This window comes from Stegostoma tigrinum, chromosome 40 (assembly GCF_030684315.1).
Source record: "Stegostoma tigrinum isolate sSteTig4 chromosome 40, sSteTig4.hap1, whole genome shotgun sequence".
In the NCBI taxonomy this organism is placed as follows: domain Eukaryota; kingdom Metazoa; phylum Chordata; class Chondrichthyes; order Orectolobiformes; family Stegostomatidae; genus Stegostoma; species Stegostoma tigrinum.
Window position 1 is genome coordinate 6,370,380 of NC_081393.1, and position 11,947 is coordinate 6,382,326.

At 45.5% G+C, this 11,947-nt stretch overlaps 1 protein-coding gene across 2 annotated transcripts in view; it reads right to left on the bottom strand.

Annotated features, from left to right (window-relative positions):
* Positions 1 to 11,669, bottom strand: part of gfpt1 (glutamine--fructose-6-phosphate transaminase 1) — a 71,906-nt gene extending 60,237 nt beyond the window's left edge. For both annotated transcript variants that reach the window (XM_048522953.2, XM_048522952.2), the window contains exon 1: positions 11,528 to 11,669. In XM_048522953.2, coding sequence (XP_048378910.1) covers positions 11,528 to 11,534 — 7 coding nt within the window. In that variant the 5' untranslated portion in view covers positions 11,535 to 11,669. The remainder of the gene's footprint in view (positions 1 to 11,527) is intronic.
* Positions 11,670 to 11,947: the final 278 nt, after the last annotated feature.

Consider the following 11,947-nt stretch of genomic DNA (forward strand, 5'->3'; position numbering starts at 1 on the left):
CAATCAAACGATTGAATACCACAACATGTCAGCATGCAACGCATCTCTGTTAACAGAAACATTGTAAGGTGCTCTGCAAGAAATAACTTAGACTGTAGACTAGAACTTTTGACCACTGTTGACAGCTCCTTAGTGAGGGACAGCTGTGTGGGAACCTATTCGCAGCATTTACGTCTAATGGGTTCCTATACGCCTGAGCTCTAACTGATCCCAACCGGATGTCCACTTATTTGGAAGGTTGCTGACTGGTTTAACAGCTCAGGAGATTTAATACAGGGTTTGCCAACACCAATGGCGGCAGCAGCAGCATGGTTGCTCCAGCTGTCATCTGTCTATACACGTGATGGGCCAATCCCGCTATCTCAAAGGATTGAGTGCGACATCTCAGGCGAGTTGAAAAGGTTCTACAGCTAGTGGTGCAAGCTCATCTCCTCAAATTCTGCCATCAACCTTGGCATCATCCAGGATCCTGGGGATACACAAGGAGCCCCTCACATCCGCTCCACTGTTCAAAAAGATTTGAATGTAGCCTCAGCTCCACTTTCCTGACTGCTAGCCCAACAACCCAACTCTGTTGGAGGTCAAAACCCGAACTCAACCTTGAATATATTGGATGATCCTATTCTCCCCCACCCTCTTGGACAGTGCATGTTCTCAGCAGTTTAGTGAACCAACTCAATTAGATCGTTTCAACTGTTTGGCCATTGAAAATTGGGATTGTTCCACACGTAGGCAGGTACAAGTGAACATTAAACATAACTACATGAACTAAAAACGAAAGGTGAACTGGTCGTTTTGTGGGGTGATGTCATGCTTCTGCCAGAAAGTAAAGAACGGTCACTTGAGAGCCAGGTATACCATTAGATAAGCTCACAGAGACTCAGCAAGGTTGTTCTAAGCAAGCGAGATCGCAAAAATCAACATCAATTCCCATCTTCACCAAAACATCCTTAATGTTGCACCCTGTACACGAGACTCCAATGGACATATAATTATTGCACTGCTGAAGGAGAGTATTTTTGGAATGCACCTCCTCCAACATTGTTTTGTTGCTGTGACGATGCTGTGGCTTTAAGAGGTGTATTTTGTCCTTTTGTTTACGAAGAAAGGTTGAGACAGAAGTACAGAGTGGTCTGCTCAAAGCCCATAAAGAAAACAGACTGTGAGACCTTGTTTTTTTTTCTTACGTTGGAACAACGGAAGCAGCCTCGATGCTTGGGTCAAACTCCCACAGAACTAGGATTTTTAGCTATAGTTTTCTACAGTTGCTGGGTTTTTGAAGCTGGATGTGGAAACTCTTATTCCTCTCTCTGCTATAGCTAAAAGCTGCATTTTCATGTTGCTAGAAGTGAATGTGAGGCAATCTGTTTTCCTGAAGCTGCCTTTACCAACTGTGTTTTTACAGGGATGTTACTATACTGCAACAGCTAATTAGTAGTAGTTAACATATATGTCTTGTTAAGCCAACTCTTCTATGTTATTTTGTCTGTATTTTAAGGGTAGTGTAAAAATAAAGTATATTTTGCTTGGAGTCGAGTAGTTTGACAAATCAAATTGCACCTTACTCTTACCCTTAAAATATGAAAAAATCAGATCTAGGCTATTTTATGAAAATGTTTTGTGGGAGTTTGGTCTGGTCCATAACATTGCTGAATGTCAGGCATGCCGACAACCTGCTATTAAACTGTTGGAGATACTTTGACAAAGAACTCAGGTCACAAGACATATCAAACCCGAAAATAACTGAACCAAACAAAGGCTAGTTGTCAGTTTTGGAGATCATTAAGATCGCATCCAGGAAGTAGCTATGGGAGTGACATGCTCTTGGCTGTGAAAGGTAGAACACTAAGATCTTGGCATCACATCACTTTTAATCATTGTATACATTTACACTTAGCTCAGGTTTGATGTCCTGAGCTGTATTTTCAACAGTATAAATTTAAGTAAAATGAAATGTTTCCTGGTCTGGACTGGTTTTTCAGATTGTTAGCTTACGTTCAAGTGCAGTTTTATTTCCATAACTGGTCCCCAACCCCAGCTGTCAGTGACCTCAGGACAGTGGAGGAAGAAAGGTGCAAATATGAACTGGCAATCAGTGCTCCTGAATGGAGTGTGTTATGTGTTTATATCCACACTTGATTCTCAGGTGTGGTGCAGTCAAGGTGCGCTGAATGTTGACTGGGAGACATGGGACGTAGACTGAAGCTCTCAAAAGGGGAAGCACTGACTGGACATAAATATTCCTTTTGTGAATCAAGTTTTTGAACAGACATGTGAATTTCTGCCTGGTGACGGAGGTGCAACTCGAGAGGGAGTTGGGGGTGACAACATCTTACTCTGAAAGAACAGAAAAAACAATCACTGACAAATTTTCAATTGTTAGAGCTCACTGATCAAAATAACAGCACATTTGTTCAGCTCATAAATTCTGAATGCCAACCTTTTTGCTTAAAGGTCACTTAAGAGTTTCCAATTCTGTAAATAAATAAGAATGTTACTTTTTTCACATCCTCCAATTCCCTCAAAGGATGGCTTTGCAAATCAAGTTAAAATCTGTTGCAGTATTCAGGGAAAAATAAATAATTTAGTCAGTGAAATATGAAGCTAGGTTTTCAACATCGTCAGACCAAAAATATAATTGCCATTTCAGGCGTGCATTTTCATCAGAAAATGGTAAAAACTGCAAGAATGGGACGAACAGTCATGACAGTCATTTAACTCAACTTTACTTGAGTGATCCTCTTCCCACCAGCGTCCCAGCAATCTCCCTTCAAAAAATAATTAATAGAATTAACATTTTGGCAGCGCCCTTAAGAGGAGCATTTCAGGAACAGTGACATTTATTTCCAAATTACATTTTGGTGGCAGATAGCCTGGGGACTCGGATCTTGCTATGGATAAAGGCAGTCAGTCAAAAGGCCAGTTTGTCTCTGCACATAGTTCCTGTGTCCTCTGTCCAACAGTCTGGGAAGCAGTGAGGGGAAATTAAAGGGTCATGGGGAGCAGACAGAAAAGTGGAGTTGAGACCACGACACTTATCAGCCATGATTGCATTAAATGCTGCAGGTTCAAGGGGGCGAGCTGAATAGCCTTACTTGTGCTCCTGGTTCTTAGGAGGTCAGGAGGAATTTCTTCACCCACGGTGTGGTAAGCCTGCCGCAGAAAGCAGGTGAGGCCAAATGTTAAATATTTTCAAGAAGGGGTCAGGTGCAGTTTTTTGGACATCAGAAGGTATTGGGAAGAAAGTGGCAACAGGTTACTGAGTTGGATGATCAGCTATGATCATCCTGAATGCAGGGCAGGGTCATCAGGCTGAGTGACTTATTCTGCTTCTATTTTCTATGTTTCTATGATGCACTCTAGGCCCACAGAAGCACACTGTTTGTGGCAGCTACCAGTGGACATCACAACAAACACGATAACCAAGCATAGATCTGACCATGGAAAAGCCCACTACCTGGAATTTGTATTGGCTACACTCAAGTGATATGGCAAATTGGATACCAAACTGGCTGAGTAGAAGGAAGCAAAGGATGCTGATGGAGGAGTGTTTTTGTGATCGAAAAGCCCGTGTCCAGTGCGGGTCCACCGGAACCAGTGTTGGGAACCTTGCTGTTTATGGTATGAACAATTTAGATTTGAATGTAGGAAGGTTAATCACTAAGTTTGTAGACGATACGAAAATTGTTGGGGTGGTAAATAGTGAGGACAGCCTTAGACCACAAGAGGATATAGTCAACCTGGTCAAATGGGCTGATCAGTGGCAAATAGAATTCAATCCAGGTAAACGTGAGATGATGCACTGAGCGGGACAAATATGGCAAGAGAGTACATGATGAATGGTAGGACCCCAGAAAGTATTGAGGATCAGAGGGACCTTGATGTACGTGTCCACCAGTCCGTTAAGGTAGTGGAACAAGCTGATAAAGTGCTTTCAGAGGATTACAGAATGGCTGCCTTTATTAGCACAGCCATTGAGTTTAAGAACTGGGGGGAGCAGGTGATACACCCGTAGAGTATTGTATGCAGTTCTGGAATCCACATTAAAGTAAGCAAGTGACTGCACTGGAGACAGTGTGGAGCAGATTTACCAGAATGTTGCCTGAGCTGAAAAATTTTAGTCATGAAGACAGATTGAAGTGATTGGAGTTGTTTTCCTTGGAGCAGCGCAGTCTCAGTGCTGACATGATTAAGGACAACGAGGAGCACAGACAGAAGGAATGAAGGAAGGAATGTTTCCCTTTGGTTAATTAATGAACAGGGGGCACAGATTTACGATAAGGGACAGAAGGTTTAGAGGGATAAGAGAAAAAGAGGAATCTGGAATTCTCTGACTTTTAGGGTGATAGAGACAGAAACCCACATAACAGTGAAGTAGTGAGAAGTGCACTTGCGATGTCAAGGCTTACACGGCTATGTGCCAAGTGCTATAAAATGGGATCAGAATAGTTAGATGTTAGTTTTTGACTGGTGAAGATTTGATGGGCCAAAGGGCCTTTTTCCATGTGGTAGATCTCTCAGACATTGAAACAGCTGGAGTGAATGGACTTTTTTTTCAGGTTGGCAAGATGTAATCAGCCATGTGCCACAGGGATGGCTGCTGGGGCCTCAACAATTTCCAATTTATAAAAATGACTGAGGTGAAGAAATGGAATGTATGGTTGCCAAATCTGCTGATGTAATAATGCTGTCAGGAAAATAAATCGTGAAGAGGACACAAGTAGGCGTTAAAGGATAGGGATTGGTTAAGTGAATAGTTTGAGATCTGGCAAATGGAGTACAATATTAGAAAATGTGAAATTGTCCATTTTGGGAGGAAGATTAAAAAAGAAGCATATTACTGACATGTTGAGAGCTCTGAGATGCAGAGGCGTTTAGATGATCTCACGCATAAATCACCAAAGGTTAGGAAGCAGGTACAGTAAATAACTAGGAAAGTTAACAGAATGCAAAAATAGCGGGGAAATGTTTCAGTTAAACAGGGCACTGGTGAAACTGCATCTGGAATTTTGAGCACAGTGTTGCTCACCTTATTTAAGAAAAGATGGGAGTGCATCAGAGATAGTTCAGAAAAGGTTGAAATATACAAGGACGTAGAGAACTGACAGACTGGATGAGGAGAGGATGTTTCCTTTTGAAGGGAAATCTAGAACTCAGCACCATTGTCTAAAAGTAATGAGTTGCCTAGAAATTCAGCACTCTTGTTTTCTTCCAGAGGGACACCTCTGAGAGTCACAAGACCTGGAATTTCCTTGCTGAAAAGCATAGTCCTGAATATTTTTGTAAGGGTGATGTGTATGCATTTTTGTGAAGCAACAGGGTAGACAGGAATGTTGATGTGGTTTTACAATCAGATCAACCTGATCCAAATGAAAAGTGAGCCGGGCACGAGAGGCTGAATGGCCTTCTCCTGTCTGAAATCTGCACGTTTGTATGAATGTTTCTTCTGTCCTTTCAGATCTAAGCCTCAATTCATTTTACCGTTATGTAATTACCTTCACATCTGGCTCTGACCTCAATAATCCACAGTCACACGAGTCCAAATTCTCACCACACTTTGGCAAAGGAATTCCTCCTGAATTCCTTGTTGGATATCGTGGTGATTCACATCTCAGGATGGCCTCTAGTTTAACTCTCTCAGTGGAGGAAAAATCTAGCCTAAAACATTTTGTCATTTGTGCCTCAAATACATCCTTCCTCCAACTTCTCTCCTGATAGGAAGAAATAACTTCAAGGACTGTGAACTAAGATGAAATGAATTTTTTTTTGCCAAAAACAAAAGCTTTTGTTCATCCATTTGTGAACTGATAGTGGAAACGAAGGGTGGATCTGAGAGAAAATGTCACAGCAAACAAAGAGGGATTATAATTAGAATTCTGTTTGATGCAATATTACTGACATGAAAAGGTTGGGTTTTCTACATTGACCTGAACAAAAGATTTACGGCTTCCAAGAAGAATTCAAAAAAGGTGGAAGAAAGAAAAGGATATGCTGCTGCATTTGATAGAGCTCCCTTGCCCAAAATCAAGGTGCTATATTTGGATGGGTGTGTTCGTGAGCAATGTCACTATTCAGTGTAGTATTGCAATGAAATAGCGTGAGAAGTGATAGAACTACACCTGGCTCAATGTGGTAAAACCGCTGTGTTCATTGTGCTAAAATTTAATCCAAGGAGGGAAGAAGAGAACCACAGCAATTTCTTCCATTAAATTTTAACATAGTTGTAAAATCCTGGGAAACACAGTAACTGTGTACATTTTACTGGTTAGTGTTAAATAGCCTGGTCTCGCAGAGATGTAATGTGACATTGTCTGACAATTAATCTGCCTTCCTTTCAGTGAAACCAGGGACTGGTCGATGAAAGAAATTTGCATACGGATTATAATTGTTTTTGTTTTCCTAAATCTTACAACTGATTTAAAATTGAATGTTATGCTTACATGACATCACAGGTGCAATTGTGCATGTGCACATGGGTCACAGCAGTCATTTTAGCATTGGAAACAGACAGCAAACAAGGTCAGACTGAAAATGTTTAGCTGTTCATTGGAACCAAATTAAACTGCCAGGAAGGATTGAATCATACAATGAATTAGTACTCTATGCTCCCACCTCCGGGGTCTTGCTTTCAATGCAGTCCACATGAACAAGATGAAGGTTACTACTGTCTGCTAGCTGGCAAGACAATCTTGACCTGTTTCATAATGGATATGATCCAACAGCACAAGACTACCACTAATTTGGTTGTGAAATTTTGATTTGGTCTACTGGGAGTGACTGGCGCTTTGGAAGAGTTAAAGCACAATTTTGGAGAACATTTGGAAGTTTGGCTCAGCCCTCAATTGAGCATTATTTGATGCTGACATTGGGTTCTTTGACAGCGAGTAGTCACCAAATACCTGATGACTAGTCACCTGACGGCACTCAATGACAACATTAAATAAACAAAACGGAGAAGACTTTCAGTTCTCAATGACTACACAGTGATCAACACAAATCATCATGCAAATTCAGGAGTAAGGGCAGGCTACAGAAGCTCATTTAGAGCTTCTATTCACATTCTGAAGCATCTACCAAATCAGTTTAAGACTGAGAAGTGATTTACCAGTCAATTACAAGGAAGTTGGCTTCGTTGCCAAACCTGATTTGGAATTCAGTGTAAATGTCACGGTAATTTCGTTCACACTCTGACTCCACCTTGTCGGCATCTGACCAGCCTTTGCTAACAGGAAATAGGAACAACTCATTTCGTTCTGAGCTCCAGCTTAACACCTCAATGAGGAAGAAAGCTTTTCACCATTCCAAGTTATGAAACGTGTTTCAAACTTGCCAGATGGACACCCATTTCAATTCTTACACCCAAAACTTGACCGAAAAACAATATACCATAGGAAACCAATCATCACTCAAAGAGATGAATGAGAAACTGCTTCCACTGGTTAATGAATCATTGAAATAGAGACAGATGAATAGCAAAGGGCGTAAAACACACTGAATCAAGAGATATTTATGACATGAGAGGTCTGGCCCATCATTTGTCACTGCTAGCCAACAAGTTGCTGCCCAATCAAATCCCACAGACCCTCCTGCACCTCTTCTGCAGCCTTGTCATGCTTGAAGGAGTCTATCCAAGTTATGAGGTTTCTGTGTCTTCCACCAAATTGCACTGCCTGATAGCTGGAGATACCCAGCTCCTGGAAACACATCCCCTCCAATCTCCTTTAAACCTCCTGGCCGACATTGCTGCCACTGGCTGTGGCTTCCTCAATTGTGTGGAATTGGCACCTTCCTATTCACATCAACTTTATTTCATACATTTCAATCAAGTCACCCTTCAGTCAGCAAATATCAACCGTGAGATAGGGTAGCTGAAGCAAACACTGTGAGCATCTCCTACTCCAAAGATGACAACCCTTGTGTGTCTTAACATCTGTTCCAGCTAAAATTCTGCAGATTAGGTAGCCACTCTCATACATCTTCACTGCACACACTTGGACATACTCACACTATACCAAAGGGCGGTAATCAGAAGTATACACTGTACTCTGTGTCTAACTGACATTCCATACCTCATCGTTTCAGCATAATCTACCTTCTCTTAAAGACAGATTGTGTTCTTGCAAGTGGCTATTGAGGACAAGGCCACATTTGGAAAGAGAATGGATATGTATTTTGAAATACAGCTTATAAAAATGAACAAACGAGGTTGAGAAATCAGATGAAAACAAATTACTCCAACTGAAAACTTAGAATCAATTTCTTTGTGGCCTATCAGCTCTACAGCTTTCTACTCATCACTGTGAACAGTATAGTGGCACAGAAAATAGTTACAGTAGTTGAAAATAAGGTTTTGAAGAACACAGCATTTGAAATATCAATTTTTTTTGTAATATTTCAATGGGACATCACCTACTCAGTTAAGAACATAATGTTCAAAGGACTGACATGACAAACTGAATTATGTTCAGTTCCACTTCCTTGTACTGTGTGTGCATGCACTGTTCTTTAAAAATAACACAATACTGGATCATTGCAAAAAGCCCATGATCTGGAACCTGTTTAGGTGGAGTCTGCATCATGACACAGCCCAGCAAATTGGAAATATACAGTCACGAAAGGATCTAGGCAGGGCCCTAGCCCACATCTCATCAGAAAGAACAATGTTCACATGCTCATATCACAGTGAGTGTTAAAGCCTATGGCGCAACAGGGAAACAGAAGGATGGAGGCTGTGCCAATGGGTCTTGTGATCCAGTGGAGTGCAGACAATCTGGAGACACAAGTTCCAATATCACTACTGCAACTGAGGACTTAAAACACAAGTGAATGAAACTTGGAATAAAGAAGTTCAAGTTAAGAAGCATGAAACTAGCCGAGTGCCATCAAAACACGTTTGATTCAGTGGTGTTCACTTGAAGTCCTGACCCAGACTCTCTTCAGGTGACCCCAGCCACACAGCCAATCTGACTGACTTGAAACTGCCTTTTTGAAATGGTATCGCCACACTCAGTTCTACTCAAAGTGGCAGCTCACCACCAACTGCTTTTGCAAGGATAACCAAGGGATGAGTAACAAAAGTGGTCACTGCCAAACATGACACCATTCTATGAACGCAGTAAAAAGGCCAGATTTACTCTGGTGTTAGGGCAGGCATCACAGCTGGCCACATGGCCACAACTCAGCCACCATCAAGATCAGTCCCACTGTCACAAGGCAAGGCCCTAACTAAATCTGAGAGATTAGCACACACAGCAAAACCAGTGCTGGGCTCGCAGACACCATAACATAATAAGCTGTCGATGGCACCACTAGAAGCATCACTCCAATACTGCCAACGTCTCAACCAGCTTCACTGGATTGGTCAGCAAACCCTCCCATGGCATCACAGCGAGCAATCACAGTGAACGTCACAGTCAGAACGGATGAGGAGATCCTGGCCATCAGCCCACTCGCAGCATCACAGCAAGCATCACTGTACACATGGCAAGTACCACAATTACACTCCTGTGGCAGAGGCAAAGAGAACATCACAGCCAGATCCACTGTGTCATCAGGCCACTGTTACAGCGAGCCCTGTGGCCGATGTAGACCGCCCAGGGGTGGGTGGGGCTGTGAAAATAGGCACTGAACAGGAAGGGAGGGGGCATTAGGACGCATTAGGACAGAGTGAGGCTGGGGATCACACAGACAGGGGTTGCAACGTTGGGGCAATCATCCCAGGCTCGGGTTGGTGTGAGCGCAGTAGGGAGGGATCACCTTGGGATGGGGTCAAGATGCTCAGGGCTAATCGTAGAATGCGGATGGGAAGGTGGGGATCACACCACGACAGGAAACACCATGGGATCGGGTTGTGAAACGGGGACTCACCCGGGGATAGGGGTAACCCTGAGATGGGTTTCTGAGTTTGGGGATCACCCTGGGATCAGGTTGTGAGGCTGGGAATCACTCTGAGACAGAAATTAATCTGGGATGGGTTTGTGAGAATAGGGATCGCCTGGGATAACGATCAGCTCTGGAACGGGATCGGGTGATGCGACGGGGTAAACTGGGGATAGGAATCACCTGAGATAGGGCTGTGAGGCTTTGAATCACCCTGGGATAGGGATTATGCTAGGATGTGAAGCTGGGGATCACCCCGGATCAGATGCTGAGGATGGTGCTCACGTGGGGATAAGGATCACCCTGAGGTGGGGTTGTGAGACTGTGGATCACCCTGGGATAAGGATTAACATGGGACTGGGGAACACCCTGGGATAATGATCACCCTGAATCAGGTTGTGAGCCTGGGGATCGGAATTACCCCATGGTGGCGATGTAGGACAGGGATCGCCCTAGGATCAGGTTGTGAGGTTGGGGATCTCCCTGAGATTGGGTTGTGAACTTGGGGATGACCCCTGGGATAGGGATTAACTTGGGATTGGGTTGCAAGGCTGGGGGGGGTCACCCTGGGATAGGGATCATTCTAAGATCTGGTTATGAGTTGGGGATCAGCTCTGGGATGGGGACTCCTCTGAGATCAGGTTGAGGAGGTTGGGGATCAGCCCTGGGATGGAGAATCCTCTGAGATCAGGTTGAGGAGGTTGGGGATCGGCCCTGGGATGGAGAATCCCTCCGGGATCCAGTTGAGGAGGTTGGGGATCAGCCCTGGGATGGAGAATCCCTCTGGGATCCAGTTGAGGAGGTTGGGGATCAGCCCTGAGATGGGAGATCCGTCTGGGATCGGCCCTGGGATGGGGAATCCCTCTCGGATCGGGTTAAGGAGGTTAGGGATCAGCCCTGGGATCGGGTTGAGGAGGTTGGGGGATCAGCCCTGGGATCGGATTGAGGAGGTTGGGGATCAGCCCTGGGATGGGGAATCCCTCTGGGATCGGGTTGAGGAGGTTGGGGGATCAGCCCTGGGATCGGATTGAGGAGGTTGGGGATCAGCCCTGGGATGGGGAATCCCTCTGGGATCGGGTTGAGGAGGTTGGGGATCAGCCCTGGGATCGGGTTGAGGAGGTTGGGGGATCAGCCCTGGGATCGGATTGAGGAGGTTGGGGATCAGCCCTGGGATGGGGAATCCCTCTGGGATCGGGTTGAGGAGGTTGGGGGATCAGCCCTGGGATCGGATTGAGGAGGTTGGGGATCAGCCCTGGGATGGGGAATCCCTCTGGGATCGGGTTGAGGAGGTTGGGGATCAGCCCTGGGATGGGGAATCACTCTGGGATCGGGTTGAGGAGGTTGGGGATCAGCCCTGGGATGGGGAATCACTCTGGGATCGGGTTGAGGAGGTTGGGGATCAGCCCTGGGATGGGGAATCTGGTGGCGGTGGTGGTACAGCTGGGGCAAGCTATCAGCATCGGGGAGCTTTTTAAGACGAGGAGGCACTTCCCCTCCCCAGGATGGGGGGGAACCGACCCCCTGTAAATACCCCCGGTACCCGGGCTGTGGGGGTGGGGCCGAGGGCCCAGGGCGCCCTGTAACCGTCGCCGGTGGTGATGGTGCTGAGGGGGAACGACAACGCGGCCGATAGCGATCCTTCACTCACCGCACATGGTGTCAGCTCTTCTCTCACACACTCCCCCTTCTCTCTCTCTCTCTCTCTCTCTCCGAATCGCTCCTTCCCTCCCTCCTTCACTCAGCGACGAGAGCGGCCTCGATACGCGACGGACACCCGCCTCCTGAGGGGGCGTGGCCCCCCGACAAATGCAGGCATCTCCCATTGGCTCCCACGTCCACCTTGATCACGCCCACTCGCCCGTCCCCGCCTCGCTATTGGCCGCCGCCACAACCCATCAACGCCCCCGAGGAGAACGCGGCGGTGAAGGAGGCGGGGCCTGTCCCTTGCCCTGCCCACCCGCCTATCTCTGATTGACAGCTACGCCGGAGACGTGGCATCAGGATGTCTCCTAAGAGTTGAGAAAGATTGCATGCACCCAACCCAGCATGCGAACGTGCACCTTCCCCC